The sequence below is a fragment of the Nicotiana sylvestris genome, chromosome 1, assembly GCF_000393655.2.
Source record: "Nicotiana sylvestris chromosome 1, ASM39365v2, whole genome shotgun sequence".
NCBI classification, from domain to species: domain Eukaryota; kingdom Viridiplantae; phylum Streptophyta; class Magnoliopsida; order Solanales; family Solanaceae; genus Nicotiana; species Nicotiana sylvestris.
In genome coordinates, this window is record NC_091057.1 from 14790066 (window position 1) to 14813360 (window position 23295).

General features: G+C 36.1%; 1 protein-coding gene across 2 annotated transcripts; it reads left to right on the forward strand.

Annotated features, from left to right (window-relative positions):
- The first annotated feature begins 504 nt into the window (after window positions 1-504).
- On the forward strand, window positions 505-5189 carry LOC104225963 (uncharacterized). 2 transcript variants are annotated; one of them, XM_070167409.1, is made up of 4 exons: window positions 505-574; window positions 1417-1622; window positions 2755-2854; window positions 4830-5189. In XM_070167409.1, exons 2-4 carry the CDS (start codon window positions 1443-1445, stop codon window positions 5084-5086), a joined length of 537 nt encoding a protein of 178 aa, XP_070023510.1. In that variant the 5' UTR covers window positions 505-574; window positions 1417-1442; the 3' UTR covers window positions 5087-5189. The 2 variants fall into 2 exon arrangements, with proteins under 2 accessions (XP_070023510.1, XP_070023504.1); XM_070167403.1 differs by having other exon boundaries at window positions 511-574; window positions 1411-1622.
- The last annotated feature ends 18106 nt before the right edge of the window (window positions 5190-23295 follow it).

Genomic DNA, 23295 nt, shown 5'->3' on the forward strand with positions numbered 1-23295 from the left:
GTATCTATAGGATGTAATATTTTAAAATGGTATTTATTTAAAATAAATAGGGTACTAAGCTTTTCTATAGGGCGTAAAATTTCCTTTGAATATTCACACATTTAAGTGAAAAACAAAGATCATCGTCGTAATATTGCTTCAAAAAGTTGAAAAGCTTGTTTTACATTTTTTATTAACCTTTACAACAAAAACAAATTTTATTAACCAAATATCAAAAAGAATTTTGAAAAGAATTAAAGCCTTTTATTTCTCATGTTTGTTCGAAATAAAGTTATTGTAAAAGTTGAAAAACAGTTACTTATAATTTAACTCTTTGTAAATTTTACTTATATTTTAATATACTTAGTTACAAATATACCTCAAAGGGGATTGTAAGTGCAAAATTTTCATTGGATAAGGGGTGTAACTGTTTAACTTTAAAATGCAGGGGTGTGTCTGAAGTAAGTCATATTACAAGGTTGTTGAGTGCAATATATATTTTAAAGTACCTCGTATAAATTTTATACGAGGTAGGGATTTAAAAATTTTCCTTAATTCATGCGAGAAAAATCCCTAATCCCCATTCTGATTTCAGGTAATTCTATAAACAAGGTTTCCATTTTCTGAAAAATAGATTTTGTTCAATTTGAATTGAAAGCTTCAATTTTTTTCTCTTCATAATCCGAATAGATTTTTCTGTTGATTATGATCTTGTGGTGTTAATGGTTATTTTAAGTTTTCATTTTTTGTTTTAATTTTGTGGGTTTCAATTTGTACTTTGTTTGGACAGTTAAATTTCTTTACTCGAATTATAATAGAGAACTAAAAATTTCAAAGTGTAAATGTATCAGTTATAATTAGCATTTTCCAGTATAAGGAATGTGTTTAGCTTATCAAAATCCTATCAAAGATAAATATATGAATTAAGTAGTTGGTTTTAGCAGTATTGTCAAAGGCTCATTTGATGCGCGCTTAAACCCTAAAGCTAAGAGAAGCTCAAACTAGGGGGTTCACATCACGCAGGCTGTGCTTCGGTGTAGGCAAGGCATTATGGCGAGCGCCTCATTGCCCATAAGTTATATCTTGGATAGAACCGTACTAAACATTAGACATGATTTGCAAAAACATATTATTATTTGTTAAGAAAATCATTACGAATGAAGTTATTACTTTTTCTTGCATTACATATGTACTTTTATTTCTTTCTTCCTTGCGCCTTTTTTTAACTGAAGCCCACACTTTACTTGCACTTTGCACTTAAAGCCCGAATAGACCTGGAGCGCTTTCTAACACTTTTCGCCTTTTGCAACATTGGGCTTAGGAGAATTGGTAGCTATTTTGATTTTCTGAAAACGTTCTTAGAGTTTAGGATGATTATTGCAAAGGCTAAACGAAAATTTAACGAAACAACATAATAGCTCTATGTTTTAGTTGCAGATTTGAAGTGCTTATAAGAGATCAAAATGGGTGAGACGGGTGGTACTGTGAAGGAGAAGAAAGTAGTTTTTGTGACGGTTGGGACAACTTGCTTTGATGCTCTAGTAAGAGCTGTGGACACTCCAGAAGTTAAGAAAGAATTGTTCAGGAAAGGCTACACCAATATTCTGATCCAGATTGGTCGTGGATCATACATCCCCACTAAGGTAACGTGACATTTCACTCGACATCATTTCTCTTCGAACTGAGTACTAAACTTTCCAACATTTGGTTTCTATTCTTGTTCTGTATGCAAAATCTTGTTTGTCTTTGATCTGAAGAAAAAGAGATGAGAAACAAGAATTCAGAACTGAAGCCGAGTTGGCTGATTAAGGGTACTGACTACGAGTTAGTGACACTTTAGAAGTGCTAATTTGCTAGTAGTTTCTGGAAATAACTACTCTTTGTTTTATAGATGTTGTTCTTTCCAACAAAATATGGATTCATCTTACATGTCAAACTTAAATTAGACTTGAAAACCTGCTTGGGTACATAGGTAACTTGATGATAAAAAATTGTAGAGCATATATTCAGTTGGAAATTCCAAGCTCGGGGATCTCTGTCTAATTTCAGTTTAGTTGTGCATAACTGAAGAAATTACCTTTATTCAAATTACAGATGTCCTTTTAGAGAAGACACCACTGCTTAAATCAAATCTAAATGCGACTTTGAGTTTATGTGCAGATATGCTGATGTGCTGCTTTAGCCTGTATAGAAATGTAGGTTTAACCGTTTAACCCATGAATCTCAGGTCATTTACACGGGTGAATGAGTCTCATCTTTTGTTTGACGTTCAATACAAGGGATAGATTGGCCCAGTATTACAAGGCACTACGTTTTGGTTCTTATGGATGCTAATATCTTGGCCCAGTATTATGAGGCACTATGTTTAGGTTCTTGTGGATGCTAGCATCTCATTATACCTAAGGACCAGATTAGTTTTCTATGGTAAGAATTCAGGATGTGTTATCTGCACATTTGATGTTAGGGCTCGAACTTGTCGAATGCAAATAGAAATACTAGGTTAGTAACTGCAAAATGTTTGTTTTCTGGGTTTTCATTGTTCATTACTTTATTTTGATGGCCAAGTTGTCCTTCTCCAGTGGACTGGTTATCTATGTTAAGCATTCTTATGCAATGTGCAAAATGTCTTTTGCCTTTTTTAGATCTGTCTGTTGGAAAATACACTCATCGATATCATTGTTGTAACATTTCCAGCCTGGTGTGACAACTCTTCTTGCCTGCCAATGACTCTTCCTCTATCTCCCCATTGTTCAAATCTTACTGTAATGTTTTCAGTCGACCGTGGAAAATGGGTCTGCAGTTCTGGAGTATTTTACATTTTCGTCAAGCATAGCTGACTACTTCAAGGAAGCATCGCTTGTTATCAGTCATGCAGGTATTAAGGATCGGCTAATTTTACTTTATCTAGTCAATTTTGTTTTTTGCTACTTTTCCTATGCCTTTTCATCCTTTCCTTCCCTCTCTCCCTCTGTCAAAACAGTTCGCCTCTTGGATATTGCCAACGCTCTACAATTAGAAGCTGTTATACTATATTTTCTCTAACTGAGAAATTTAGCTTATTCATTCAGAAAATACGTTTGCATGATGGCAGAAACATGAGTATGTCTAAATTCTAGATGCCCTTTGTGGTTTTATATGTAAAAATAACGAAAACCTATGTAAAATTCTATCTCATAAGAAGCTTTAAACTTTTTCATTCTGTTTTAGTGTTCATGGTGACTTGATCAGTGTTAAGATATCTACTCCCACGGAATAAAGCTGATATTTTGTAATTTGATAAGCTTTCCTCTATATCTTATAGAAAGAATTACAAGAAAATACACATGACTTCGCACCATAACAAAAAATGGCCCATGTTTTTAAGTTTTACCCCACCTAGCCTATATTGTACATATTTTGAAAACACTAGCTCTTGCAAATTCAAAATATGTGTTCTTACAACCATTGCTTCTAAAAGCTATAGAGTTAAATCTGTGTACTCACAACCATTATTTTCACTCTTTCTTCTTCTCACTTTTTTTTACATACGTTTCAAGGGTCATCCGCCATTACTGCTTCTCCCCCTAAAGCACCTGGTTGCAATGTAAAAAAATTGAAAATTAGAAGTCCACCATTAAAGGGCATTGAAAGCTTTGCTTTAAAAAATAGAATTTCTTGTAATTCTTAGTTGTTTGGATTGGGTGTTGTTCCAATTGATTGAAAATATCAAAAGGAGTTCAAAATTTAAATTTGAAGTGATTTGGAGTAGATTTGAGCAAGATTTGAGTTAAATTTCAGAAAAAACGCAAGGAAGAAGACGAAGTCAGTTTTTTATATAATTATGTATAATCTTGTATAATAGTGTATATGAGTGTATAAACACATCGTATACACTATTATACACTTTTATACACCTTTATACAAACGTCTGTAGACGAACTTCTTTCACGATTTTCAGTTGCAATTCCTATTCAAAACCAGTCCAAATCTCCATTAAATGACTTCAAATTTTATATACAACCTCCTTATACTATTTCTAACAAGTCTAAATAACACTCACTCCAAATTTCTCACAAAATCAAATTCGGAATTTAAACCCACATATTTAAGCTTGTTAAAAATCTAATTTTCACCACCCAAATGGATTTGGTTTGTTGAACTAATATTTGAGTCACAATTACTAATTCGAAAATTAACTTAAAAGCTTGAGCAATCCTTTTTAAAAATTAAATGGTAATTTTGAGAACCTATTAGAGTTGGATGTTGAATCTTAGCCTATTATTTTTGGGCTAATTGGTTGTAAATTGAAATATGGGCTATAAAATTGAAAAATGGGTAGCCCAATTGTTCTTATGTGAAATTATCCCTGGATATGTAACTGTAACATTCTCAAAAAAAAAAAAAAAAAATCCTATATGTAATTGTATTTGAATTCAACCTTGCTCATCCTTCACAAATGTTATCATGCTTCATGAAAAAATGTTGGGCGCCTCATTGGTGAAACTTCTAGCAGTTCTTCCTGAGGTGGCATCAGGCATGTACCACTTTGAAGATTCATCATAAATCGACTAGTATTATGTTGGTTGTCAACCTACCCCATTCTTCCTCCTTTATCGGGGCTTGGAACTGATAATGTGAGCAAGCTTGGTTTCTGTCTGAAAAATAATTAGAGTAAATCTCTCAATGCATGCTCAATTTGAAGTTTTATTGTTGAAGGTGGGTTAAACAACAACAACATACTCAGTATTATCCCACACCGTGGGGTCTGGGGAGAGTAATGTGTACGCAGACCTTACGCCTACCTTGTGATGATCGAGAGGCTGAAGGTGGGTTAAAAGATTATGTAATTACACGTTTGAAGGTGCCTGCAGGTTCAGGGAGCATATTTGAGACATTGCGACTGGGCAAACCATTGATAGTTGTAGTCAATGAGGACCTGATGGACAACCATCAAAGTGAACTAGCAGAGGAACTGGCCGAGAAAAAGCATTTGTTCTGTGCTCGTCCCCAAACTTTATACCAGACTATCATGGACATGGATACAGGATCTCTCATCGCATACCAACCAGGTGATGCAGAATCAGTCACCAAATTTATCAACAGATATCTTGGTTTCCCTGATGATTAATGGACCTCTGTTAAATGACAAATGTAAGATTGTCTTATACTTGTAATGAACTGGATTGAAGTGTAATTTTGTGTGATTCATGGCCTAATTTTTTCCATTCAAATGGTCTGTTAATTCTGTTTCTGATAACGTTTTGTGTGACTGCAAAAATGTATCATAAGAGAATTTCAAAATGATGTTATGTCCTCGAGGCCATCAAGACGAGAGATATTAGATGAGCGACAGGCCGATGATGTTGTGCAAGGAGTTAAAAGTGTTGGGGTGTGTTTGGTATAAGGGTGTTAAACGGGCCGGATCAGCCCGGTTCTGGACCGGACCGGTTAAAGGGGGCTGGGTTAGGGGGGGGCGCGCGGGTTGCTCCGTTTACGTTTGGAATACCGGTTATCCGGACCAGTCCAACCCGTTAGGTGAACAATGTTCGCAAACCGGTTAACCGGCCCGCCCCGGTTTAACGGTAATTTTTTTATTTTTTATTTGGGCCAGATCTGACCGTTGGCAACGGTCTATTTCAGAAAATGGTCGTTGCCCAACGGGTGAATTGCACAAATAGCCCAATTTTTTTTTATTTTTTTTTTTATAAATTAACCCCTCTTTAGTTGTACTCCTTAGCATCTGTGCGCATTTTAGGGAGAAATTCAAAAATAGCCAGATTTATAACTGGTCGTTCAAAAATAGTCCAGTTTCAAAAGTAATCGAAATTTAGCCACTTATCATATAAAGATAAATCTGAGCGAAAACACTGTTCAAAACCCGGAAAATACGCCAGTATATTATACTGGAGTTCCAACATAACTATGCTTGAACTCCAGCAAATTATACTGGAGTTCCAGGGTAAGTATGCTGGAACTCCAGCATAATATGATGGAGTTCCAGCATAAGTACACTAGAACTCCAGCATAATATACTGGAGTTCCAGCAAGTATAATATACTGGATTTTGGAGCACCGGTGCTCCAGTCTCCAGTATATTATACTGGAGTCAGCAAAGTATACCGGTCTAGCATAATATGCTGGAGTTCATACACGGGTGCACCGAACTCCAGTATATTATGCTGGACAGGTCTCTGTTGCAGCAAAATAATGGCTATTTTTCATTGACTTCGTAAACGCTGGCTATTTTTGAATGACCAGTCCGAAAACTGGCTATCCCGTGTTATTTTTACCCCCCCCCCCCCTCTTCCTCATTTTTTCACTCATCTCTCAATTCTCATATTCTCTCATTCTTCAATCTTCATTCTTCACCTATTAAAGTGCAATCAACTATTTGGCTTTTTTTTTGAAATTTAATTTATCGTAGTATTTATTTTTTGAAGTTTGAACAATTGAACTTCAAAATTGGAACAATTGACGTTTCTTTGTGGTAACATTGGAGTTGCGGAATCATCAAGTGCTTAATTTATTGCCGAATTCGGTGCACTCCCTCCAACTCTTTCTCTTATTTACTATTTTATTTGCATATTTATTTGTTTTGTTGCTAGTAGTTAAATTTTTACAATATGTTTAATGCAGCAAAAAGAGTTTGTAACAAAGTTACTAATCGGGGAAATAAAAAAAGAGGTAGTACTTCAGGTTCAGCATCTGGTAGTAATTTAAATACCTCTCCAAATATTTCTGAAGCATTACCTGATAATAATATAGATTATGAACAATTGTAGGAAGATTTTGGTATAGATGATAATGAATTGGAAATTGAAGATGAGATACCACTTATACCTAGTAGTGTTGGAGCTGCTAGCAGGGGTGGTGGTCGTGTTGCTAGTAGTAGACCACATGTGGCCCCGACTAGTAATCGTAGAAAAAGAAGTAAGGTTTGGAAATTCTTTGAGGAAATAGAAGGTATTGATAGAGTTAAATGTAAACTTTGTAATGATACTTTTAAACATAAGACTGTGGGACAATTAGGGGGGACTGAGACACTTAGTAGACATATGAGAACTAAGCATCCTATAGAATGGGGATCTGATGGAGATGGAAATCAATCAACTCTAAACCCTACTACTGGTGGTCTTGTGAAATATGATAAAATGAAGGATCTTGAGGAGTTAGCAAAAATGATTGCTTTGGGTTGTCTACCTTTTTCTTTTGCTTCTTCATCATATCTTATTATGTATATTCAAATGATTTACAATCCTTTATTTAAAGGTATCCTTAGAAGTACTTGTAGAACTGATATCTTTAGACTTCATGGACAATATCAAACATACATACGTTATTTGTTTAGCCACCTTCCTTATAGAGTTTCTCTAACTTCTGATATTGGTCATGCTGGTAATGGAAATGATTATTTGACAATTACATGTCATTGGATAGATGATACTACTTGTATGCAAAAACGTATTATCGCTTTTAGATATGATGAAGATCAGAGTCATACTGCTGCATTTATAAGTAGTACTATTTGTGAAGTTGTTGAATTTTAAAATTTCAAGCAAAAAGTATTGTGTATGTCTTTTGATACGCTTCTAACAATAATGCCGCAATTTCAATATTAAAACTGCATTTGCAACCACCTCTTGATGAAATTTTTCATGTTAGATGTGCATGTCATGTTTATAATTTAATTGTTAAAAGTGGACTTGATTTATTTTCAACTGAGATTACTCATGTTAGAAGAGCAGTTGGTGTTATTCAAGGAAATAATAGATAATCTAGAATAAAGGAATTTAAAAATAAATGTGTCCAGTGTAACCTTAAACCCAGATTCATGCCAGACGAAATTGTTACAAGATGGAATTATACATATATATATTTTTAAAATGTTGCTACAAATATAGATTCCCAATAACTGAAGTTGCTAATGTGCATTGTACTGATCCAAACCATATGTTAACAACTACTACTTGGGAGGTCATTAATGATGTTGTTAAATTTTTACATAAATTTTATACAATTACTGTTGAGTTTTCTGGAGCATATTACCCTACTGTTACTATGGCTTTAGTATATATAGCTGAAATTTTTTTTCTACTCTTTGAATTTAAGAAGAAAAAAAAAATAGGGATGTTTTTGAAAAAATGCAAGCAAAATTCAAAAAATATTTCTTTCCAATTCCTCCGATTTACTTAATTGGTGTTGTTTTAAATCCTTCTATTAAGATGTCTGATTATCACCAATTAATGAATGCTTTATATACTTATATGGAGATTGGACCAACTGAAACCCCAGATTTATATACTTGTATGGACAAGCTAAATGAATATTTACAACAATTATATAATTATTATGCAAATGCAATTGATGATGATGCTCGTACTGTAGGCAATATTAATCCCACTATGCACTGTACCACTTCTGCTACTGTGGATGATGAAGAAGGCCTTAATAGTTTTAATATTTTTTCTACATTTTCTAACACTCAAACCAGTAGCAGGAACATTGATGAACTTTAATTCTACTTGCAGAAGCAAAAAGAGCCTCGCACAAAGGAATTTTCACTGTTGGGATGGTGGCATGAGAATGGAAAACAATTTCCTATTCTTTTCGCTATGGCTCGGGACGTGCTGAATGTGCCAATTTCAACTGTTGCATCAGAGAGTGCATTTAGCCAAGCAAGGCAACAACTTGGAGACACCCGTCACTCATTGGGAAGCAATGCTTTGGAAGTTTTAGTATGTTTCAGAGATTGGATTAGATCGAAACGAAAAAATCAAGGACGTGAAGATGTTGATAGCCCAGAAGACGGGGAACTTGGAGATATATCAACACATGGTAACCCATCCGAATTTAACAATCCAAAAGAAGATTACTCAATTCATATTGATTATGAAGAACTTACTAAGGCAATGCAAAACCTTTGAATTTACTCTTTGGTTTGGTTAATTTACTTGTTGTTAAATATAAACCTTTCAATTTGTAAGTTTGAATTTTGAAATAAATGTAGCAATTGCAATTTATAAGTGCAATTTTTTCCAATCTTCCTTGTATTCTTTATATTAATACTTTGTATTAATATAACTTACAACAGTTATACAAAATATAAAAAAAAATAAAAAAATACACTAAACCCAGCCCGACCCGGCCCCCTCAACCCGTAACCCTTACGGTTCAATTTTTACCCGGATGAACCCGAGCCTGTTATACCCGGTAAGCCCCAACCCGTAACCGGCCCGGACCATAACCCGTACGGGTCCAAAAAATCCCAACTCAGCCCGGCCCGGCCCACCCGTTTAACACCCTTAGTTTGGTACGAAGGAAAATGTTTTCCTAGAAAATATTTTTCTGAAAAATGAGTGATTTTTCCCTTGTTTGGTTGGTCAGTGGAAAACTTTTTCTGAAAAATATTTATTAGTGTTTGGTTAAAGAGTATAAAATATTTTTAGGAAAATAATTTTTTATGCTATTCTCAATAACCCACCTTCCCCAAAATCCCATGTTTCATGTACTCTTCCTCCCCCCACCCCCTCCCACGCACTCTATTTTTTTCAAGAATTTAATTATTCTTTTCAAAATTCACACAAACACAAAGAAACTAATGTGCTGCTTTTTCTACATCATGAAAAAAAAGTACTCGTTTTGTTTAAATGAAAGAATCTACTTTTTCACATCATGAAAAGAAGTAGTACTTGTTTTGTTGAAATGAAAGAAAATATTTTTACTACATCATGTAAAGAATATACTCATTTAGTTGAAATAAAAAAAGTATTCTATCTACAACATGAAAATAAAATACTCTTAATAATAGTTCTATTTAGGGTGGGTGGTGGGCGGGGTTGGGGCAGGTGCATTGTGGTTGGGGGTTGGGGTGAGTTGGTGGACATGGGGAATAAGGTGGAGAAGATTGAAAATGAGTTTTGGAAAATGTTTTCCTTCCTTTTGATAGAGAAAACATTTTCCTCCAATTGAAGGAAAATGATTTGACGAGGAAAATATTTTCCAAAACATTTAAGCCAACCAAATATGAGAAAATTCATACCAAATACACCCTTAGTCCCACGACAAATCTCAATGCAACTAATCCTTCTCCAAATGGTTGTCACAACCACTTGAAACCTCTTTGCCCTGTTTTTCTCTTTGTCGAAAAATTAAGTTTGAGTGAAGAAATTGACTCTTACATTACACAAAGCTCTGAACATGGTTCAAAAACCTTGAACCCTTGGAGCTGACATTTGGAAACCAATTGATGTGTCAAGAAGTGTATTTTAACGGAAAAATGACGCTGGATACACGCTGTAAATATAATAGCCGAAAAAATATATAAACTTTATATATATTTTGTATATATATACATTCTGTATGTTATATACAAAAATTATACAAATTTTATATACTTTTTCAGCTACAAGATGTAAATAGTTTTTGGCGCGGGCTAAAAGTGATAATACCCCTATTTTAACCGTTGTCTTGCTATAAACAATTACATGTAATTTGCTTTTAAAAGCCTAATAATGTAAAACAAATATACTCAAAATTTAAAGCATTTCTGCAACAATTTCCAAATTCCGATCGGGTAAGATGAAGAAGAAAATAATTATCTCTATGAATAAATCTCATGGACCACCTATTTGCTATTTTTGGTACCATTTCTAACATTGTGTGTACGTCAAGTAAGTGGGCGTTTGGACATAAAAATTGTAAAATTCTAAAAAACAGTGAAGATTTTTTCAAGTGAAAATGGTATTTGAAAATTAGAGTTGTGTTTAGACATGAATATAATTTTGGGTTGTTTTTGAATTTTTGTGAATGATCTGAGTGAAAGTTTTGAAAGACAACCTTTTGGAGTTTTTCAAATTTTCGAAAAATTCCAAAATTCATCTTCAAGTGAAAGTTGAAAATTTTATGGCCAAACACTGATTTCGAAAATAAGTGAAAAAATTCTTATGTCCTAACGGGCTCTAAGTAGGCGTTTGGACATAAGAATTGTAAAATTCCAAAAAAAGAGTGAAAAAAAATTTCAAGTGAAAATGGTATTTGAAATTAGAGTTGTGTTTAGACATGAATATAATTTTGGGTTGTTTTTGAATTTTTGTGAGAGATCTGAGTGAAAATTTTAAAAGATAGCTTTTCGGAGTTTTTCAAGAAAAATTCTAAAATTCATCTTCAAGTGAAAATTAAAATTTTTATTGCCAAACACTAATTTCGAAAAATGTAAAAAAATTTAAAAAAAAAATAAAAAAATTCTTATGTCCAAACGGGCTGCATGCTACGTCTATTTCTTAAAAACCTACAGCTAAGTAGAATTATTAAGTTAGGTTTACTAAGAATATTCTAATTCCATATACTCTATGGCACACATATGGAAAAGTAGGAAGTGCACTATTTTTGAAGGCACAACCCATTCTCCAAACCTCCAAGACATTATAGACCAAGCATCTGAATATTTCTACCGCCTAAACTACCCCACCAACCATATACAACCTACACACACATGCACGAAAAATGGAACCCTCCTACTAATAGATATTTTAAACTAAATTCTGACGGAGCTTGTAGTATCCCTAACCAAAAACGGGGTTTTGGGGGTGTAATTAGAGATTCCACATGCAAATGGTTACTGAGATATATGGGTACAAGGCCGATGGGAAATCACAATTATATGGAACTTACTGGCCTACATGAAGGTTTACGACTTGCTCTACAACACTTTACTCCACTGGAAGTCAATGTTGATTCAACTGAGGTAATTTCTTTACTCCGCTCCCTCAATCCCCATTACTCATCCTTAACTCATGAATGCAGGTACCTACTACACCAACTGGATAGACCGTGGGTGATACACACTTACAGGGAGCAAAATTAAGTGGCAGATAAACTAGCTAAATATGGGGCAACCCTGATCACAATGCCCTAGCTACTGGATTTGTGCAACCACCTTCTTTTATAATACAAGAGTTGTTAGCAGATCGACGGGGAACGCTCTACAAGCACACTACACATACAACGGAACCCCTCTCTTTTTGTTTAGATATATTGACAAACTCTTGTAATAGTAACCATGTACTCTTTGGTAATGCAGCGCAAAATGCTGGCAGTGATCAACCTTCTTTTTGTAACACTGAACCACCACCAGACTTTGCTCCTTGTAATGTCACTTAATCTATGATATATGTTTCTTTGTTGACAAAAAAAAACGTTAGCAATATGAATTCTCATAATTAGACCAGTTTTATGCTAGTTGGCAACCTAATGTAATCCTCCTTTCTTTATTTGGGTCTAGGACCGGCTTTGCTTTATGAAAATCACATGTGTAAAGTTAGCTGCATACACTCATTGGAGGGGCAGAGCTAAAGTATCCAGTACGATTCAGACGAATCCACTAGCTTTTGCTTAGACCCTATACTTATATATATATATTGAAAAATCCATTAAATACTGAGTTCTATTAGCTAGTGAAAGTGATACAAAAAATAATTAGTAAGAATCAAAAGTTTTGGAAAGTGCGAAAACATTAAGTAGAACGATATCTCCAACTTAAAAGCGGGGTTTCTAGTAACACTACAAAAGCTCTCCTACATATATATAACACCCTCTATATGTGTTGCTTTATTTGCCTTGTATGGGACTGCTTTGTGAGCAATAGTTACGTTTTAAATATACCAGAACATTGTAAACAAGTTTGTTGCAGTCAATCATTCTCATAATGGAGGCAAAACAATTTAATGAAAGAATGATTCATTAACACTAAAAAGACATTGAAATCCTCCTCTTGGTGCAAGCAATACACAAAGCAAAGCAACTCCTTTCGTCTCTGTATCTATGTATAGCTTTAGCGAAGAACAGAAATAATTAGAAGAAGACATTAATGGTTGAGCTGCTATTGATGTCCCTCGATCTGGTGAACGCAAGGTAATGAAGGCAGTAGCGAATCCAGAAATTTTCTCAAGGGTGTTCAAACTTGAAAGAAGCAAAAAAAAATTCCCGACAAAGAGTGTTCAATATATGTTATATATACCTCTAAATTTGATATTTTACCTATATACGCAGTGTAATTTTCGGACGAAGGGTGGTCAGTTGACCCTTCAAAACATGTAGCTTCGCCCCTGAGGGTGTTACAACAGGTACATCTACAACAGAGAAATTAGAGGAAAAAATATGAGGGATTAGAGCAAATTAATAGAGAAAAACTCAAAAGATACCGGGCCAGAACGTTATAATGAATTGAATGATTTTGTTGTGTATAATAATTATGAAATAACTTTACCATTATTTATTGGTCAATACGTATTCAAGGCATGAACTTGGAGACTGCAACATCCTGTCGTCTCTTCTACTTCTTTTTTAATGTCCAGAGAAGTGTCTGTGTGCACCTGATCAACTTAATCATCTTCAGTGTTGGGATATCCACAAAGCTGGAAGAGATTGAATTGGGAGTTCTTCAATATATACAACACATCATCTCGTGTGTGTGTGGTGGGGGGGGGGGGGGGGGAGGAACAATCTTCGTCATGTATATCCAAGCGGATCTTCACTTTTTCAATTTCTCCCAGAACTTCTTTGTCACGATTGCATTAAATGATATATATGGAACATCTCAAAAGTCTTCAAGTTCGGCAAAGTTTCTGAAGACTCTTCGAAAAATGCTCGATCATTGACATTTTCATTCCAAGCTACGACTAAAACGATATTCAAATGCCTTAGTTTCTGCAATTTCCAAATAGCTGGTGATGGATAGACATACAATTCATCACCAGGAAGTTCCCTCAGGGCAGTCATATCGAGTTGAGTAACTTTCGGGTTGGCAGTTTGTATGAATCGGTTGAGTTAGAGGCGATTGGTTATGATTACTTAATTGTGTGTTACTGAGTTCTGAAGGATTTATCATGGTTATGACCACGGTCAGAGTTGATGTTTTCTACAGGTATTGAAGCTACATTACGTGTGGTGGTGTTCTCCTGGATTGAGTTAAATGAAAGATTCTCGGTTGATGAGGTGTTCAATTTGCTTATGGTTCAGAGTTGATTATGAGACGATCGTAGTGTTGTGAGTTAGCATGTTAGAGGCGATGCGCCGTGTGGGGTTGAAAAGTTGCATGTACAAGGTTGCAGTTAGTTTTGAAGGGAAGGATATGAGTTCTTGATGGTACGAACAATTTTCGGTGTTTAAAGTTTTGCTGGCACTATGTGTTTTCACCGGAGCGCCTGTTGGCAGATACATTGTGTTTTGGTTTATGTATGCATTACCAAAAGATGATGTAGTATGAGTTACATGTCAGCCATTTGAGTAGCGACGTTGAAATTTGGAAGGAAGATTATGGTATTCGTGAGGTTCAGAGATTGGAGGTTCTCGTTAGCAGGCTATTCCTTGATTGCGAGCTGTGAAAAAATGCTGAGGATTGGATGATTGATAGTAGATTTTACGAAATATTTCTATGGACCTTTAGAGGGTTAATTATACATTGGGGATGACCGGAAATTGGTTTGGGAGTTGCTTTTGAGCCTAATGAGGATGTGTATCCTATGTCAAATCGGATTTGTTTGTTTTTGCGCAGTTGTTATCACATGTATATCATCGGGCGGAATGGATGTTATTCGCGCTTTGGTTTATGTTATATGTTTCTATCTTATACTACGACGGGTTGTGAGGGCTACATGATTCTTCGCACGCATTTTTTAATTTAGTTTAGGCCTCATGGCATTATGGGCGAGGTGGCCTTTGTGATGTTGCTTAGCTTATTGCACCATAGTTGTGCTTGTCTTTCTCAGTATTGCTTGTTCCTAATGATTTCCCCACAGTCATATTTTGTGCACTTTGTTGTGCTTGATGTTGACGCAAATGTGATCAGTGAGCCCGAGTATTATGGATCGATGGGTACCCTATGTGGATTGATATGATGGGATCGGGTTGCACGCCGTAATGGTACAATGATGAAATATGACTCCTTATTCCTGTTTTGTGTATTTTGCTTTCACCTTGTTAGTAAAGTTCATAGTGAAGTGCTAGAATTTCCCTGCCTGTTTAGCTTATTTAGTAGTCTTCTTATTTAGTTTTCTTTCTGGTATCTGTCTTGTCTGAGTTATTACTTGTTAGTGTACGGAACCAGGTTATATGGGGCTCCATATGATTAATGTTGATACGTGTCGGTGTGGCTGTTTGTATTAGCTGAGGTAAGGTTTCTAGACATGAGATTTGTGATATTGTATTAGGATGAGGAAGGTTTGGAAGAATAATACTATATTTTTGCTGAAGATTTGGATAATGGCCTTGGTCAGATGAGTGAGTTTCTTGGCTATTGATCAGATGAGTGATTAAGCGGTTATGCTTGTTTCTTTCATCATCGGTAGGGTTGAAGATTTTGAACGAGATTCTAAATAATATGAGGTTTGCTACCAACACTGGATTTCTTTTTGGGCAGTAATGGTGGTCAGTAGTTCCTACTGTATGTGTCGAAGTGATGTGGTATATCATGTGATTACATCTTGGGTTATGGTCATGATTTGATACAACTTGCTTGGACTTGTGCAGTGTGTAGATGTGGGATTCGGGTCTTGTAATGAATTCTGGGAGATACAGGTTGAGTTCAGAGGTTTCAAGGGCAAGGTTGAAATAAGGATCTCGAATTATATTGTGTTGGCGGGCTTATGTGGAACAGGGTGACGGGGTTGGGTTTATGCATAGTAAGGTTACACCGTGATTTGATAATTTTGGAACGACTCCTGGCACATTCGAGGACGAACATGTGTTTAAGTGGTGGAAGATGTAACAACCCGACATGTCGTTTTAGGTATCTGCACTTCGCTCGGTGTTCTAAGGGCTTGAGTATCTCCGCATGATGTATTACGACTTGCGTAAATTGTTGGTGTTGGTTTTCGAGTTATCTGGAATCGATTTGGAAGAATAAACTTCAAGATTTAAGTTCTAAGTTGGAAGCATTGACCTAGTTTGACTTTTTTAGCATTTGACCTCGGAATGGAGTTCTGTTAGCTTTGTTGGGTGATTTTGGACTTAAGAGTGCGTTCATATTGTAATTTGTAGGCCCGTAGTCAAATTAGTCTGGAAATGGCAAAAAGTTGGATTTTGGGAAGTTTGACCGGGAGTGGACTTTTTGATATCGGGTCGGATCCCGATTCCGAGAGTTGGAATAGGTCCGAATGGTAAATGTGACTTGTGTGCAAAATTTTAGGTCAACTCGAGGTGATTTGACAGGTTTTGGCATCGGTTGTAGAAGTTGAATTTTCAAAGTTCATTGATTTTAACTTGAGTGAATCGTCGTTTTGAGGATGTTATGTGTGATTTGAAGCTTCGAGTAGGTTCGTTTTATCATATGGATCTTGTCTGCAAAATTTGGCGTTGTTGGAGTTGATTTAATATAGTTCAGATGCTCGGTTGTGATTCTAGAAGTTCTTGAAGTTTAGTTTGATCTTCATGCATTTTGGCATCCGATTCGTGGTTTTAGAAGTTATTTTGATGATTTGAGCATACGTGTGAGTTCATGTTTTGTTTCTATACTTGTGTACATGTTTGGTATAGAGCCCTAAAAACTCGGGTGAGTTTCAGATTGGTTTCGAAATGATTTTTCATGAATTTTGGGTGCTTCCGATGTTCTGGTCGCAAATGCGGCCATCGCATTTCCGAAGCTTGGGCGGCTGGGCAGTTGTAATGACCCAACTGGTCGTTTTGCTTTTTAGAACCCCATCCCCCTAAATAAAACTTCCCGCGCTTGCTTTGACTAATTTACGACCTGTGGGGATGGTTGGTTCAGGATATGGAAGAGTTTGAGTTGAAATAGGCTCATTTAATTCCTTAAGATTTTCTTAAAGGGCTAAGTTTGACTTTGGTCAACATTTCTAGCAAACTGACCCGAATTTGTGTTATGTCGGTCCCAGAGGGTCCGTAGGAAAATATGGGACCTGGGCGTATGCCCGGAATCGAATTCTGAGGTCCTTAGCCCGAGTAATGAATTTTTATTAGAAATTGTTAAACTGAAATTCTAAGGATTTAAAGAAAATAACTAATCATTGATCATGTTCGTATCGGGCATGTATGTTAGTTCCGGAGCCCGATACAGGTCCAATATAACATTTAAGACTTGCCCGCAAAATTTGGTGTTAATCCGAGTATTTTAAGTACGTTTCGGCACGTTAGAAGTGAATTTAAGAACTTGAAGTTCATAACTATGATTCAATTGGTTTTAGGGGGTGATTCTTAGATTTAACATTGTTCCGAGGTTCGAGTGAGTCCGTCTCATAATTTTAGACTTGTCGGTATGTTCGGGCGGGGCCCGGGGGCCCCGAGTGTCATCGAGCGATGCTCAAGTGAAGTTAGAAAATTTGGGAAGGAGCTGAAGCTCCAGCTATCTGTCATAACCGCACCTGCGGTTGGTCAGCTGCAGGTGCGAGATCGCAAAAGCGGTTAACCTCTCGCAGATGCGGCCAAGCCAGGCCTGGACCAAAGTCGCAGAAGCAGAGATGCAAATGCGGCTTGCATCTCGCAGATGCGGCCCAGCGGCCCATTTGAGATTCCGCAGAAGCAGGCCCATTTCGCAGATGCGGTGGGCGCAAGTGCAGCCCAGGACTGCAAATGCGGAAATCACTGAAGCAGTGAGCTTCATTTAGTACGGGCTCCAGCCATTTTTGCCCATTTTACACTCATATATTGGGCGATTTTGGAGCTTTTGAGAGAAAATTTCCATCTAGCATCTTAAGGTAAGTTCATCCCCCTTATTTCTAAGTTTAGTACTTGAGTTTTGGGTAGATTAACATATAAAGATTAGGAAAAATCAAGGGGTTATAGCAAAACCTAGGGTTTTGATAAAACTTAGATTTTACCACGAAATTGGTTATGAAATGAAGTAGAAATCATATATTATTGATCCTTAGGTTATAAAGAACAACTTTCTTCGAAAATTTTTGGAATCTGGGCACGTGGGCCCGGGGTCGGATTTTAGGAAACTTGTGTTTAAGGTTGGAAAATTGCTTTAATAGTTAGAATGTGATCTTGTGAGCTTCTATTGACTAGTTCCTACCCCATTTAACTAGTTTTGGATCGTTCGGCTCCAAATTGAGAGTTCGGGCTCGTTCTTGGTATTGGAAGTACACTTTGGAGCTAGGTAAGTCTCCTTTCTAACCTTGTAAGAGGGAATTGTCCCCATACGTGTAATAATTAAATAAATTGCCACTAAATGCGGGGGCTACGGACGTACTAGGTGATGAGAGTCTATACGTAGCTACTATTATATTAATTATTCGGGTAGTTTAGGACCCGTATCATGCTATATTTGTGAATATTTATATATTTTCTTGCTAATGTGATCACTTAGGATATGCTAGAGAATTGGATATGAACATAAGTGAATGTATGTACTTGTTGAACACTTGTATGAATTTATTTGAATATAAATGTGCCTTCATGTATTTTCCTGATAATAATTCATATTTGTGGATCGGGTCGATCGCCTCGGTAGAAATTGATGCATCTATGGCTCACATCATTCGACCCTCTGGCAGTGCACAATTTCTTTTCTATTGGATCGGGTCATCGACCTCGGCATAATATGTGCATGATATGTATGTGGAAATCTCATTCATGACTTGCTTTGTTAAGTGTTTTTGAAATGTAAATGGCTAACTGTGATATTGTTAAGGACATGACTTATTACTTCTTGCTACAAACTGTTAATTATTTGTGACTTCTATGCTTAGCATAACACTTTATTATATTATTTGACCCTAGTAAGTATCAAGTCGACCTCTCGTCTTTACTTCTTCGAGATTAGACGGGATACTTACTGGGTACATATTGTTTATGTACTCATACTATGCTTATGTACTTAATTGTACAGGATCTGAGTCAGGTACATCTAGTTATCAGTCTGGTGCGCATCCCTGATCAGATTCTGAGACTTCCACGGTGAGCTGCTCCCTTCCTGTGCCGTTGAGCAGCTTGATGGAGTCTCTCTTTATTTTTGTTGTCTATTCTATTTCAGACAGTAGGATAGATTTATTCTTTTGTATATTCTACTAGTTGCCCACAACTTGTGACATTAGGTCTTGGCACACACATTAGTAGATTATTCTTTTGGGAATTGTATAATTATTTTGGGTACATTACTGGTTATCCCTTATTTTAACTTCTTTATTAGAAATCGTAGTACTTGTTTTGGTAAAGTAAAGTGAACACTTAATTATACTTCCGCGTTGGCTTGCCTGACAATGGTGTTGGGCGCCATCATGACCTATAATAGAAATGGGTCGTGACAACATGGTATCATAGAACTAGGTTCACGTAGGTCTCACAAGTCATGGGCAAACCTAATAGAGTCTTGCGGATCGGTACGGAGACGTCTGTATTTATCTTCGAGAGGCTATAGGGTGCTAGGAAAACTACTCTTTATTCATTTCCTATCGTGCAGTGGTTGGTATATTAAATTTCCCTCTTCTATTCTCTCACAGATGGTGAGGACACGCAAGGCTGATGTTCCAGACGCGGAAGGAGCTGCTCCCCCCGTTGCCAGAGGCTGAGGTAGAGGCCGGGGGAGGGCACTGGCCCGAGGTAGGGGACAAGGGAATCCCAGAGCTGTCCTAGTAGTGCCGCCAGCAGATCCTATCATTGAGGAGCAAGGCGAGGTTCCCGCAGGTAGGGGACGAATGGTGATGCCGTGCCATTTTATATACATTATCATGTGAGGAAGAGTGTAAAGCACGAAGGGTGAAGCCGTGCCATTTCATATACATTATCATGTGAGGAAAGAGTGTAAAGCACGAAGGGTGATGTCGTGCCATTAGATATACATCATCATGTGAGGAAGAGTATAAAGCACGAAGGGTGATACCGTGCCATTTCATTTACATTATCACGTGATTTCATTTATATGGCTATGCTTTTGATATTTTGAGGTTATGGAATGAAGGGTGTTTTTGCGCAGGTGAGGATGAGGGACATGCATTATGATATGATATTTGTTTCCCATGTATATGTTTACGCCTTTACCTTGAGTTGTTATTGTCGCAATTATATATTTTGTGTGACTTCTTGTTATTGTCCCGTACTTGACCTCTATCTCAATTGTTGTTGTGTTGTCCATGTCTTTTACTTGCTTAACTTGCATATGCCATGCCTATTTCCTGCTTTTATAAATATTCTCATGTTGTATATACCATGTCGCACTTAGTATAAGTATTTTACCATGCTAGTCATTCATGCCCTTACTTGTTAACTTGTAAAGATCATGTGTTTCCTTCTTATTTGTTATATTGCACTTAGTCCTCCAATATGCTAGTTAATTGACGTAGACACCCCTTGCTTTCCAATTGTTGCTATTACTCATGTGCTTTCTGTTTAGTCCTTTACTGTTGCAGTATGTATATCCTAGTCCATTGATGTTACTTGCGTATTTCCTACTTTAAAATTCCTATTATCGTGTTTCTGTCATCGGGTTGGTTCTGTTATATGTACATTTGGAAGGGTGAGTTGAACACACGAAGGGTGTTGCCGTGCTAATTGATTTTTCACATAAATTTATTTATATATGGTGAGGATGAGATAGAAGCACGAAGGGTGTTACCGTGCCATTTGACTTGATATCTTGGATACACTCCCCATACCAGGAAAGATTGTAAATCTTCTATTGTAATTTTTTGCTAGTAATTGTTGACTGTCTCGCAGAGTTGTCTACGATACTTTTATCTGGTATGTATTGAACTGCCTATACTGTTAGTCTAATGTACAAATTATAACAACAAGCCTCTTTTAACTAAAAGCTTCGTCACTACCTCGACGAGGCTAGACAAAATACTTACCAGTACATGGGGTTGTTTGTACTGATACTGCACTTCTGCACATTGCGTGCAGGAGCTGCTGGTGGTATCGGGTTCTGATTCAGAAGATCTTTATGCGTTTGGATATAGCTGCTACTTGTCCTTCGTGGCTTAGGTTGTTGCTAATCTATTTATGTAACCTTTAAACAGAATGTGTATTTATTGATATCAGTTTTGAAATTTCAAGTCTTCGAAGATCGTGATTCGTACTACCAGTTCTTGGGTAAATTTGTAAAAATTTAGTTATCTATTCTCTACTCTCTTATAATCTCGGTCGAGTTGTATTTTCTATTAGTTGCATTTAAGGGTGTTAAACGGTGGGCCAGGCCGGTCCGGGTTGGGGAAAAAATGAAACTGGTCGGTTTCCAATACGGGTTGATTGTGGGTTAGTATTTACCGAGCTTAACGGATCCGGGTCCATACGGATAAAAAATTAACCCTAAGGGTTACGGGTCCAAGGGGCTGAGCCGGGCCGGGCCGGGTTAGTGTTATTTTTTTTTGTATTTTGTATAACTATTGTAATTTATATTAATATAAGTAAAAATATAAAAAATGCAATGAAGATGGAAACAAATAGCACTTAAAAATTGCAAGTGCTACATTTATTTCAAAATTCAAACTTACAAATTGAAAGGTTTATATTATTTAACAATAAGTAAATTAAAGAAAAAAGAGTAAATTCAAAGGTTTTGCATTGCCTTTGTAAGTTCTTCATAATTAATATGAACTTCTTGGCCTTTTTCTGGAGTGTTAAATTCAGATGGGTTACCATGTGTTAATATATCTCCAAGTTCCTCGCCTTCTGGGCTATCAATATCTTCACGTCCCCGATTTCTTCGTTCCGATCTAATCCAATCTATGAAATATACTAAAACTTCCAAAGCATTGCTTCCCAGTAAGTGACGGCTGTCTCCAAGTTGTTGTCTTGCTTGGCTAAATGCACTCTATGATGCAACAATTAAAATTGGCACATTCAGCACGTACCGAGCCATAGCGAAAAGAACAGGAAATTGCTTTCCATTCTCATGCCACCATCCCAACGGTGAAAATTCCTTTGTGCGAGGCTCTTTTTGCTTTTGCAAGTAGAATTGAAGTTCATCAATGTTCCTGCTACTGGTTTGAGTGTTAGAAAATGTAAAAAAAATATTAAACTATCAAGGCCTTCATCATCATCCATAGTAGTAGAAGTAGTACAATGCAAAGTGGCATTAACATTGCCTACATTAAGAGCATCATCATCAATTACATTTGCATAATAATTATATAATTGTTGTAAATATTCATTTAGCTTGTTCATACAAGTATATAAATCTGGGGTTTCAGTTGGTCCAATCTCCATACAAGTATATAAAGCATTCATTAATTGGTGACAATCAGACATCTTAATAGAAGGATTTAAAACAACATAATTAAGTAAATCGGAGGAAATGGAAGGAAATATTTTTTGAATTTTGCTTGTATTTTTTCAACAACATCCTGATATTTTTCTTTCTTCTTAAATTCAGAGAGTAGAAAAGAAATTTCAGCTATATGTACTAAAGCCACAGTAACAGTAGAGTAATATGCTCCAGAAAACTCAATAGTATCTGTATAAAATTTATGTAAAAATTTAACAACATCATTAATGGCCTCCGAAGTAGTAGTTGTTAACATATGGTTTGGATCAGCACAATGCGCATTAGCAACTTCAGTTATTGGGATATCTATATATATTTGTAGCAATATTTTAAATATATATGTATAATTTCATCTAGTAACAATTTCGTCTATCATGAATCTGGGCTTAAGGTTATGCTCGGTACACTTATTCTTAAATTCCCTAATTTTAGATTGTCTATTATTTCCTTGAATAACACCAACTGCTCTTCTAACATGAGTAATCTCAGTTGAAAATAAATCAAGGCCACTTTTAGTAATTAAATTATAAACATGACATACACACCTATCATAAAAATTTTCGTCAAGTGGTGGTTGCAAATGCTTAATATTGAAATTGCGGCATTATTGTTAGAAGCATTATCAAAAGACATACGCTACTTTTTTCTTAAGATTATAAAATTCAACAACTTCGCAGATAGTAGTACTTATAAATATAGCAATATGACTATGATCTTCATCATAATTAAAAGATTTGCATACAATAATTATCATCTATCCAATGACATGTAATTGTCAAATAATCATTTTCATTAACACCATGACCAATATTAGAGAAGTTGTACAAGGAAGGTGGCCAAACAAATAACGTATGTATATGTTTGATATTGTCCATGAAGTCTAAAGATATCAGATTTACAAGTACTTCTAGGGATACCTTTAAATAAAGGATTATAAATCCTTTGAATATACATAATAAGATATGATGATGAAGCAAAAGAAAAAGGTAGAAAACCCAAAGCAATTATTTTTGCTAACTCTTCACGATCCTGTCACGATCCAAGCCCAACCTGTTCGTGATGGTACCTATCATGGAACTAGGCCAGCCGACACATTCCCAAACAATTCGATATTTCATTAAAAA